Source organism: Peromyscus californicus, unplaced genomic scaffold (genome assembly GCF_007827085.1).
Source record: "Peromyscus californicus insignis strain IS unplaced genomic scaffold, ASM782708v3 Scaffold_17__1_contigs__length_78620276, whole genome shotgun sequence".
NCBI lineage: Eukaryota > Metazoa > Chordata > Mammalia > Rodentia > Cricetidae > Peromyscus > Peromyscus californicus.
This window is the reverse complement of record NW_026294469.1, coordinates 15,363,441-15,375,573: the sequence shown is the minus strand read 5'-3', so window position 1 is coordinate 15,375,573 and position 12,133 is coordinate 15,363,441. Positions and strand designations below refer to the sequence as shown.

Below are 12,133 nucleotides of genomic sequence, written 5' to 3'. Positions count from 1 at the left end.
CTTGTCATTTAACATATAGATATCAATGCAGTAAACAAGTTAAATCTAATGGACCCTGGAGGTTTGAGCTCCTTCACAGCTCAGCAGCTGAGGCCGTAGGCTATCAACGGAAGGGAAAATGACAGAATGCAGCAGCCACACACATCTGCAAGGCTCTAATAACTTATTCTAGTTCCCAAAGGGACTGCAGCACACTTTAGGAATATTGAATCTAAAAGACATTAAAGTCACTAATTATGAGGTTTAAAAGTATGTAGGCACAGAGAAGACACATAACGACATGTAAATGACAGAACAATGGACTAGATACCAGATACCATACTAGGTCCTAGGAATACCATCGTAGGCCTGCCAATATTTTTTTGCTAGATGCAGTAAACTAGATGCTAGAACTACCAGATGCAGTGAAAGGCTAAACCTTCTTTTATCATTACTACACTTCCTGAAAGTCAGAATTTTTGAGTTATTATAAAATTAAGTAGCTTGTAATAACTAATAGTACATTCAAGCTGAAGACAGTGGCCAGAATTCCACCATGGTTACTCTGGAGTTCTGTTGCTTTAGGCAAATTACTTTTGGCTCTCTTAAGTAGTGTAGTCATTTATAAGAAGGGATTTAGGCTTGATAATCTTTTTAGTGTATTTTATCTTTAAGATTAGTGTTTTGTAACCCAAGGAAAGGAAAGAAAGGAAAAGGGGCTGGTTGAGAAATCAGCAATGAGTGAATAATCAGTTACTTCCCTCTGAGACTCACACATTGAGGAAGGTAAATCACCGTATTTTATATATTTGTCCCAAATAGATGACTGAATAAAATAAATGCATAGCTATGATAAGAATTCTAAGAATTCTGATAGAATTTTTTAAAGGGACAATCATTTCATCAAAGGATATGTAACTACAGTAGTGACTTAGCTCATTTAGTCACAAATGCAGAAAAAGGCAGCTTTAAATATTTTAAATAATTTCTAAGAAGAAATAAGCACACAGCTAGTTGTAATTACTCAATGAATATCAGAAAAGGGTAGTGTGTGTGTGTGTGTGTGTGTGTGTGTGTGTGTGTGTGTGTAAAAGCAGAGAAAGGAGCTTTATGGCGACATTGGGAAAAGGAACAAAGAGTTTCAGTGACTCATACATCAATCTTCAGGGTCTTAATATGAGATGTAGGTTTAAATACAGGGCAAGCAGTCATGGTCACAATGGAATCCTACCCATCACTGCCGGTCCTTAGCTCAGCTCAGGTCTGTCTTACAAGGTGGTCTGATAAGTTGTCAGAATTGTGTTAATTATCTTCCTAAGAGACAACCCTCCTCTGGTAGGATGGCCATTTTCATTATATTAATCCCACCAACTCATTAACATGGGTAAGTTTTCCATATTCTGATTTCCTCAATTTCTTTCTTCACTGTCTTAAAGTTTTTATCATACAAGTCCTTTACTTGCTTGGTTAGCTATCCCAAGATATTTGAACTTTTTTGAGGGGATTATGAAAGGCACTATTTCCTTGGTTTCTTTCTCAGTCTGGTATTTGTATATAAGAAGGCTATTAATTTTGTATGCTAATTTTATGTCCTGCTACTGTACTGAAAGTGTTTATCAGTGAGATATGCAAATAAGGATATGGTGACTTCTTCCTTTCCTAATTCTATCCACTTGATGTCCTTCAGTCACCTTATTGCTCTATCTATGACTTCAAGTAATATACTGAATAAGTATGGAGAAGGTGGACATCCTTGTTTTGTTCCTGATTTTAGTGGGAATGCTTTGAGTTCCTCCCTGTTCAGCTTGATGTTTGATTTGGTTTTGCTGCAAATCATCTTTATTATGTTGAGGTATGTCACCTGTATCTCTAGTCTCTCCAAGACTTTTAGCATGAAGGGATGTTGGATTTTCTCAAAGGCCCTTTCTGCATCTAATAAGCTAATCAGGTGGCTTTTGCCTTTCAGCCTGTTTATATGGTGGATTTCATTTATCAGTTTACATATGTTGAATCATCCCTGCATAATTTTATAGTGAAAATTAGATCTAGGGAAAGATACAGTGACAGAAGTGGTGAAAAATTTCCCGAAGTCCATCCAGTTAAAGATGCAGCACATCCCAGACTCCTAAGAGGTTTATATGGAGTTTTCTTGTGTCTCCTTCTTAGTGTGGGTGATCTGGAAGATGCCTGAGTCCCAGACAGCACTTCGAGGGTGATTTACTGGCCATTCATTCTGCACTAACCATCAGGCTCCAGAATGGACCCAAGAATTCCATGTGAACAGATGTTTAAATGTGGTTTTCAAGGGGGCAAGCAAAATGAATTTCTGTTTAATGAAAGAAAGCTTAAATGTCTTACACCCCTCCAAGTCTGGCACTTTCTAGTATCCAGTTAACACTATCTGAATGTGATCAACTGCTCCTAAAAGGGAGACCAGAAGTCACATTGTTATATGTGCCACTGGCTATGAGAAAATAATTTGCATTGAACTTTTAGACGAACAACTGGACAGAAACTGTTCTTCAAAACAAAGAGGGTATTTAAGAAGCACCATTAGGTATAACCAACAGTAAGAGGTTTGGAAAGCTAGAGTGTTATTAGATTAAGATTTGCCAAAGTAAATCATATAGACCAAAGTCCTTTCTGAGCCTCTGTGTAAGCAGCTACATACCAGGGATGCTGGAGACCTAGGGAGAAGTAATTTCAAAAGCAGAGCAAAGTTGAAAACCAGAGACTGAAGGTAGCTGCTTTTCGAGGATTAGCCCTGCCTTAAGATAAAAAGAACTATTTGGAACTAAGTACTTGGCATTGTGCCAACCTTTATTCTAAACTATCTGGGACACTCTTACTCAGCTAGTTTAGGTTATTGTGAAAAGCCAAGCAATTTGGTTTAGAAATAAAAAAGAATGAGTGATCCAATTCCCGAGTGCCAACTGCCCCAACTCCCTTTTCTGCTCCTAAGAGCCCTGGTTGGTGCCACTTCCCTTCAGGTGGCTTTACCATTCCCTCAGCTCAAATGATTATGCCTTCACAGTACCCCAAAGCATATTGCTCATTTATTTACTGTTGAACTTACTTCATCCGGCTCCTCTGCAGTTAAGTATTAGCTGTTTACAGATCTTTACATTTCCTTGTGATGTTGAAGTATTTATTTACACTTTTAAAAATGGAAACTCAACTCCAGCTGGGCTATGAAACTTCTGGATGATCTCCTGTCTCCACATTCCATCTATAGGGATGCTTGGATTACAGATGCATGCCAATGCATGTAAGTTTTTAACATGGGTTTGGAGATTGAACTCAGTCTTCCACAGCAAATGCTTTTACCTATTTACCATCTCACCAGTCCCTAAATGACTTTTTATAATAGATCTGTGGAACTATGAGGAAATTTGGAGTAAAAGTTTCAATTGAAAGCAGAGATCATTACATTACTTTTGGCAATGTTCCATAAAGAGTTTAAAAAAAGAAACTGCAATGAAAAAAAAAAAGAACCCCACAAAATGGGGTTATTTCAGACTAAAACTAAAAAGTTTAAAATAAGAAACCATAATGAGCCAGGCAGTGGTGGCACATGCCTTTAATCCTGGCACTCAGGAGGCAGAGACAGGCAGATCTCTGTGAGTTAGAAGCCAGCTTGGTCTACAGAGTGAGTTCCAGAACAGGCTTCAAAGCTACAAAGAAACCCTGGCTAAAAAAAAAACAAAAAACAAAAAACAAAAAACAAAAAACAAAACCAAAACCACCAAAGGGAAAAAAAAAGAAAAGAAAGAAACCATAATGAAAAACGACAAAATATGTGCTATTTCAGATTACAGCTGGGAGAGGCAAGCAGACAGACTACAGGATACAAAATGGGAATAGAAGGCAACACTGCCTTAGGATTCAAACTTGGATTTAAAAATTACTCTTATGCCACAAACAAGTATACTACATTTTAAGACACAATGTGTTCAAAAGAGGAGGTCTGGAACAAGCAGAGATTTAAAAACATAAAGCAAATTGAGTTTCCTACAAATCATTTTTAGTTAATGTCTTCCAATATAAAAGAAAATTTTAACCAAACAAATATGATCCTGTAACTATTACAAATACCTGGGACACAGATTTCCCACTTTTTCCTCCAGGGTTTAGCCTGGTGAGTACTCCCTAGTACCCAATACTTGTTTTTCTGTAACCTCCCAGATATAGCCTGTCCCACATCCAGTGCCCTGCCTACTCTCACCACCTCCTCCTGTACCAAAGCCAGTCTCCAGGCTTCCACCAGGACCTGCCCTAATTGCATCCACCCACAGGACCCTTTGCACTGAATCCACCATCCTACTGCATACCCAGATTTCCCACATCCTCATTCAGGTTCTAATCTGGTGAATACCCCTGACCTCTTCATCCATGCCTTTCTTGCAACCTACCAGATTTAGCCTGGATCCCAGAATGAGTGCACCAGCCTAGTCTGGCTTCCTGCTGTTACTGCAATGCAGCTCTCAGCTTGGGCTAGGAGATCCTTCTACCTTTCACCACCAGACAATCCTACATCATACCCAATGTTTCCACTCAGACCTATCTACCCTCACACTTCTGGTTCGAAACAGGAAGCATATCCTGTTTCTAACCCAGTCTTTTCTGTCCACCCAAGCCACTTCCAGCCTCTGGACCCAAAATGAACCCACATCTTCTCTTTGTCCCTACCCTGCACTGTCCATAATGAACTCAGAACAAAGGAAGTCTACGTGCTGAGATCTAATCATAAGAACACCAACAATATGAAAAATCAAGCCAGTATCTTCTCTCCAAAACATACCAGTCCTCTGAAAAAGCTTGCTAATGAGATACAGAAATTGAAACACCAAACATAAACTTCCTAAAAGAATGCAAAAAGTAAAGAAAGAAACAGCTCAATGAAATAAGGGAGAAAGAGCTTGAGGAGAATAAATGCCTGCGTGATGCCCCAGAAAACCCTGGATACTAGCTGAGACATTCAATCTTGTGGACTGAGCAAGGATTGTATTCTTGGGCTTTCCACTCGGAGACAACCACTGTTGAAATAGTGAGACCACAGACTAAAAGATACTCCAATAAATCTCATATGTATGTATAATGTTTTTCATTGGACAAAAAAATTTTATAACCAATAAACCAAACCTAAGCATTATTTTGGATGAAGACAAGAATGAACACAGAAAAGAGACTGTGGAAAGAATTATAAAGCCATAATTATTAAAACACAAAATACTACTGAGAACACAATACTACCTGTTGTGAACATCAACAACCTGATGAACACAACTAACACATACATATCAATAATAATTTTAAATATCAATGGCCTCAATTCTTCAATCAAAAGACATAAACTGAATACAGAATAGATCAAGAAACAAAATCAATCTATCTGCTTCCTAAAAAGAAACAAATCTGATTTAAAGATAGGCACCACGTGAGACTAAAAGAATGGACAAAAGTACTCCTACCAAATGGTGCCAGGAAGCAAGCAGGCATTGCGATCCTAATGTATGACAAAATAGACTTCAAACTAAAACTAATCATAGGAGATAAAGAGGGACATTTCATTCCAATCAAGGGAACAGTTAAGTAAAAGGAAATTATTGTTATAAATATATGTTCACAAAACTCAGGGGTGACCAGTTTCATAAAAAATCTACTACTGGAATTAAAGATACAAATTAGCACCAATCCATTAATAGTAGATGATCTCAACATTCCACTTCCTTCAGTAGACAGATCATCTGGACAAAACATAAACAGAGTAACATCAGAATTTATGGATATCATACATCAAATTTACTGAACATATATCTACAGAATTTTCTATTCAAACACCAAAGAATACACATTCCACTCAGCGGCAGATCGAAGCTTTTCTAAGAGAGACCATACCCTGGGACACAAAAGAAATCTTTACAAACTCAAAAATATTAATCACCTCTCGTATCCTACCTGATCACAATGCAATACAACTTAAAATTGACAGCAAAAATACCTCTAGTAAATACACAAACTTGTGAAGATTAACCAATTCATTACTAAACGCTGAATGAGTTAAAGACAGAATAAAAAATTCCTGGAACTAAATGAAAATGAATAAACAACACAACAAAAGTTCTGGGACACTCTGAAAGCAATCCTACAAGGGAAATTATAGCTCCAAGTGCCTAATTAAACAATCAGAAAGAACACAACAAATGACTTAGTGATGCAATTCAAAAAGTTTGAAAATCAAACAAACCAAATCCAAACCAGTCAATGGTAAGAAGGAATAAAAATTCAGAGCAGAAATCAACAAAATAGAAATAAAGAAAACAATACAAAGAATCACTAATCTAAGCACTCTTTGAGAAGATAAACTGACAGACCCTTGACCCAACTAACCAGAGAGGACCCAGATAAACAGAATCAGAGATGAACAGGAAAACATTATAGCAGATACCAAAGAAATTCAGAATATTATAAGAGGATATTTAAAAAACCTGTACTCCATTAAGTTGTAAAATCTAAAAGAAATATATTATTTTCTAAATGCAGCCAAACTACAAAATTAACCCAAGAAGAAACCAACAACTTAAACAAGCCCATAACTAAAGAGGAGATTGAGATAATAACAAAAAGCCTTCCAGCTTTAAAAAAAAAATCCAGGGCCAGATGGCACAGCACAATTTTATCAGACATTCAAAGATGTACAGCCAGTACTTCTTAAACTACTGAGGAAGGGAAAATGAAAGAGAGAGAGAGAGAGAGAGAGAGAGAGAGAGAGAGAGAGAGAGAGAGAGAGAGAGAGAGAGAAAACAAGGAGCACTACCAAACTCCTTTGAAGCTAGTATCACTCTAATACCCTAAACAGAAGACACAACAAAAATATCCTAACAGGCCAATATCACTGATGAACATAGACTAAAAAAATACTGAATAAAATCTTGTAAACAGAACACAAACATACATTTAAAAGGTTACTCACCATTACCAAGTTGGCTTTATCCTTGAAATGTATGTATGGTTCAACCTATGAAAGTCAATAAATGTAATAAACCACATAAATGGACTTAAAGACAAAAATCAAATCTAAATAGATGCAGAAAAAACCTTTGATAAAATCTAACATGCCTTCATGATTAAAAGTCTTAGAGAATGCAGGGCTAGAGCAAACACACCTCAACATAAATAAAAACTATATACAAGAGAACCACAGCCAACATCACCCTAAATGGAAAAAATTAAAATAATCCCAGTGAAGTCAGGAAGGAGACAGGGACACAAACATGAGCCTATATAACTTTAGCCACTAAATATTTGGAAAAGATGCCAAGAACATATACTGGAAGGGGAAAAACAGCATCTTCAATAAGAGGTGCTTGGCAAACTAGATGTCCATATGCAGAAGAATGAAATTAGACCTGTATCTAACTAACACAAAAACTAACTCCCAATGGATCAAAGACCTAAACATGAAACTGCTAGAAGAAAACATAGGCAGTAATCTACATAATTAGGTGTAGGAAAGGATTTCCCAAATAAGCCTCCATTTGCCCTAGAATTAAGTCTAACAAATGACAAATGGGACTTCATGAGACCAAAAAAGCTTCTGCATAGCTAGAGAAACAATCAACTGGGCGAAAATGAGGCCCATAGCGAGGGAGAGGACATTTGCCAGCTATGCATCAGACAGAGGTTTAATATCCAGAATGAAAAAAGAACTCAAAAACACGGAGTCAAATAACCAAATGACCCATTCCAAAAATGGGCATGGTACCCAAATAAAAGTTCTCAAAAGGAAAAAAAAAGTCTAAGAAACATCTCAAAAAAGGTTTATTATCCTAGTTGTTAGGGAAATTCAAAGCAAAACACCTAAGATTTCATCTTCCCACACTTAGAAGGGCATACAGCAATGGAACAACAAACAATAAATGCTGGAGGGATACAGGGGAGAGGGAACCCTCTCTCACTGCTGATGGCCTTCCAAACTGGTCCAGCCCGTATGGAAACCAGCGTGGAGATTTCTAAAGAAGCTAAAAAGAAATTTATCATAACACAGCTCTAGGGTTTCTTGGCATATGCCCCAAAGACTCTACATCATACTCCACAGATATTTGCTTATCCATGTTCATTGCTGCTGCAGTCCCAATAGCTGGGAATGGAAACAACATAAATGTCCCTCAATCAAGAAATGGACAATGAAACTATATATATATATATATATATATATATATATATATATATATATATATATATATACACACACACATACACACACATACATAATGGAACACTATTCAGTTGTAAAGAAAAATAAAATCATGAACTTTGCAGGTAGTGGATGAAATTAGAACAGAGCATATTCAGTGAGGTAACCCACATTAAGAAGAGCAAGTGTCCTTATGTTCTCACTTACTGGAGTTCCTAGCTCCAAATCTTCAGATGTGAGTACACAGTCTATAGTAACTACAGAAAGCAGGACATTAAAATGGTGCCATTGTCAGCATGGGGGTGGGGTGGGGAGCAATAGAGAGGCAGACTAGCAGGAGTCATATAATCTGATCAGGAAAATGGAAAACAGGGGAGCTCTTTAGGGTGAGAGAGGGAGGTAAATACAGAGGAAGGTAGGAGAAAAGTAAAGGGAAACACTAGACACAAATGATCTAATAGAGGAATGGGAAAAGGGGGGTCTCCTTAAAGAAGGGGCATGGAGAGTAAGTACAGAATAATGAGTAAAATAACAATATTTTAAATGAATACATGAAAAAATCAACAAGGAATCATAAATATTAACAATTTACCTAAAAAAACTATAATGCACATAATATACATATATCGTTTTAATGAACTTTTCCCATTTGGGCTGATGATGTTGTTGGCATTCTGGTCCGCCCCTTGGGGACCCGCCCTACATCCTGAAGTAAAGCCTCCTTTAAGGAAAAACCCCTCCCTTCTTCCTCTTCCTCTCTTTCTCGCCATGAGGTGTAGCCAACACCTCCACTTTCCCTCCCTTTCTTTCTCCCTCTCTCCCTCTTCGTGCCCCCCCCAATAAACTCTCCACGTGGATGCTGTGTCTGCATGGTATAAGTGACTTTCCACTGTGCCACACTGCTGCCCACTGCGTCTGCATGGCATGTCTTTCTCATCCACTAGGACACTTTGGTCCAACCCACCAAGGCCTCCCTTGCTGTATCATTACATTGGTGCTGTGTGACTTGGCAGGTTCTCCTGGTGTTTTCTCCAACCCACCTGCAGTTTGAGAAACCCTGGAACTTTTCACTGTATTGGTAAGATTCCTTCCTTCACTTCTGTCCATTTTCCATGAGTGAGGATTCGTCCCATCTCTCAACCACGGCTTCTCAAAGTTCCAGTACCAGCAACCACGTGTCCGGGCCCTACCCTCAGGCCCTTGTCCCTATGTGGCGGCATACGGGACAACCTGTGCCTAATCAGTACCCCACGGCCCATAGCCTTTGGATGACGATCTTGTGCCATCACTGGTCCACGCTGACCCTCTGGGACACTGGAGGTCAGTCTGTTGGACCTTCTGCCTTACTGTGGAAAATGTGCCTACCACCTAACGTCTATCCCCGCTCTAGCCTTCTGGAGTCCTTCCTCATCTCTGCTCCCTCATGCTCCTCCAGTCTCTGCCAAAGCAGTTACATCATCACCTGTCACCAGGTCCTTTTCTGTGACATGTGCAACCTTTAATTGCCCACCAGGCAAAGCTCGTTCTCTTTGCCTGTCCCTTGCCTCTAATTCCTCTCCTTGTCTGTAATTTCATCTCTTGCCTCTTTTCTCTCTCTCGTTTAACTCTGTTGCCAGGACCTCATCTGCCTGTTCTACCCATAGAACTTGGTGCGGCCATTTTCCTGTAGCTGCCTGTCCCTCTTGCCCGACCTGGCTCCAGAGGACCAGGGAAGGCATGGGCTGAGCTGCTGGCAGGGAATGCCCGGACTTGGTGTGGGAGCCCGCGGTGGGGGGGGGGGGGGACACGACGACATGTGAGCCTGAGATCTCCTGGCAGATGATGCTACACATCCCTGAGCCCCGCCCCAGGCTGACAAGTGGGCTGGGAGCCGGTGCATTGGGGGATGGGGCCCTTGGGTGCTTGGGGGTCCCAGGTCCCTCTGCCTGCTGAGCAGAAGAGGTGGCGGACAAGCTGCGGAAATGTCTGGCCACTTGACTATATTTCTCCCTGATTTTTAAACACTTGAGGTTCTCTGTTCTGTAGCTGTTCAGTTTGTCTTAGAAAATAAAAAACATAACACTTGACAGCATGGTCAGGCGCACCATCTTGACTGAGGTAAAAAACAGACAGGTCATTTGGCTTCTTTGCCATCTTTGATGTGGTCAGGGCCCGCCTCTCCCAAGTCTCCACCCAGATGTGGCAGATCCGCTCCCTCCTGCTGGTACCAGGCCTATTTTCTGATTGCTTTCTTGTAGCTTTATAGTTTGCTACAACCTTTGAGTCAGAGATGAAGAGGCCAGCTTTGTCCTGCTCAGCACACACTGGTTCTCCCTTACCTTAAAGATGTATAAATTTATTTTATTAGATACGATTAAAAATCTGTTAAAATTAAAAAATTAGAACTATTAACACTGGGAATTAAAACAATGCTTGTTTAATAAGATATTAAAGCTGCACCTCAATGCTTTTATACACAAGAATACACCTTGCTCTGGCAGCTAAACTTTATAATGTAGAGTCACTCAGACTATAATGGTTTGATTATGGTTGTGCTATGTTTTCTCCCTCTTAAAAGAGAATACTTTATTTTTGATATTGCAGGAAGACATTTGAGAGATTTAAATGCTTCAGATTACTTTCCTTTTCTATGATATTGTTATATTAAGATTTTAAAATTTCAGATTTTAACATTAATAGAATTCTGATACTGTTTGAGTCACAAGCTCAAGATTTTAAATTTTCCTTGGTTGCCTTCTAAATATAAACTTAAACTTCTCTTCAGGCCAAAGACGTCTCTGTCCAATCTGTATCTAGCTCTCTCTAAACAAAAAATGTACATACCTTTTAACCCAAACCTATAATTTTGCTAGGACTCAAAGGTATGAGCCTAGATACCTATTACCTGCTTTTCTATGATTTGGATTTCAATACTGATTGATAATACCAATATATCTAAAACTTTTATGTCCTTTTATAAATTAAGAATTCATATAAGCTTCAGAGGATCAAAAGAAATCATGAAACTTGGATCCATTTCACAGAGGTCAAAAGAACTCCAGATAAATGAGTTTTCCTCACCTGTCTATTCTTGAGGATGGCATTTTTCTCTCTCCTGGTCTCACTTTTCTAATTACTAAGGCTGTGGGCCAAAAAGTTCCAAATAAGTTCATAAATTTTAACTTCTGTTCCTAGTTTGAACTTGTCTCATCAGGTTTTCCACTTGGCTGGCAGACATATCCAAGTGTCAATTGCTGACTTCAATCTGCTCCAAATGACCAGATTGGACTTGCTCTGGACTTGCTAAAGACTGATGTGGACTTGCTAAAGACTGGACTTGCTAAAGACTGATGTGGACCAGCCCAGCCAACGTGATTGTTTTCTGTCTCTACAGCTAGGTCAGATAACCACATACTTCTGAGAAATACCCCACTGCCTGGGTTCCCTCCTTACCTTTGACTGGCCTTTCAGCCTCCCTGGCCTCTGACCACCTTCACCCTGTTTCTGCTTGAAGCAGCTATAGAAGACAGTACATCATCCCTGTCCCCCATCCCCAACACAGGCTAAAGGGCTAAGTCAAAAGAGAAACTCCCTGGCATAAAGGATGAAATGTCTACCTATAACACCCATTGATACACCAGGAAACTGGACCCCAAATTGTCAATGAATAGATTTATTAATTAAAATGATTCTGCAACAAGACACTTGAGCTTCTTTATGCAGAACCAAAGAGGTATTTATATGACCTTAAGAAATTACTACTTCTACATAAATCATTCAGGATTATAATCTGGCTGTACTCAAAGATCAGACTACAGGGCCTTAAAAAATAACAGTGCAAGAATGTATATCTAGCCTCCATGTCTTCACTAGCTGTAACTAACTGGGAAAAGATTTAACTTATATATGCTCTCAAAATTAATTTAGATATACCTAACAGATTTTGTTTCCCCAGTCCTCAAATACCTTTAGGGATTT

General features: G+C 39.0%; 1 protein-coding gene across 6 annotated transcripts in view; it reads right to left on the bottom strand.

Annotated features, from left to right (window-relative positions):
* Positions 1–12,133, bottom strand: part of Kiaa1328 (KIAA1328 ortholog) — a 294,152-nt gene that overhangs the window by 109,992 nt on the left and 172,027 nt on the right. For 4 of the 6 annotated variants that reach the window (XR_008219044.1, XM_052741683.1, XM_052741686.1 and 1 more), the window contains exon 7: positions 6,953–6,997. The exons of the other annotated variants lie outside the window; for them this stretch is intronic. Coding sequence is in view for 3 of the 4 variants with exons in the window: in XM_052741683.1 (XP_052597643.1) it covers positions 6,953–6,997 (45 nt within the window). In the remaining variant the exon portion in view is untranslated. The remainder of the gene's footprint in view (positions 1–6,952; positions 6,998–12,133) is intronic. 6 annotated transcript variants of the gene reach the window in all.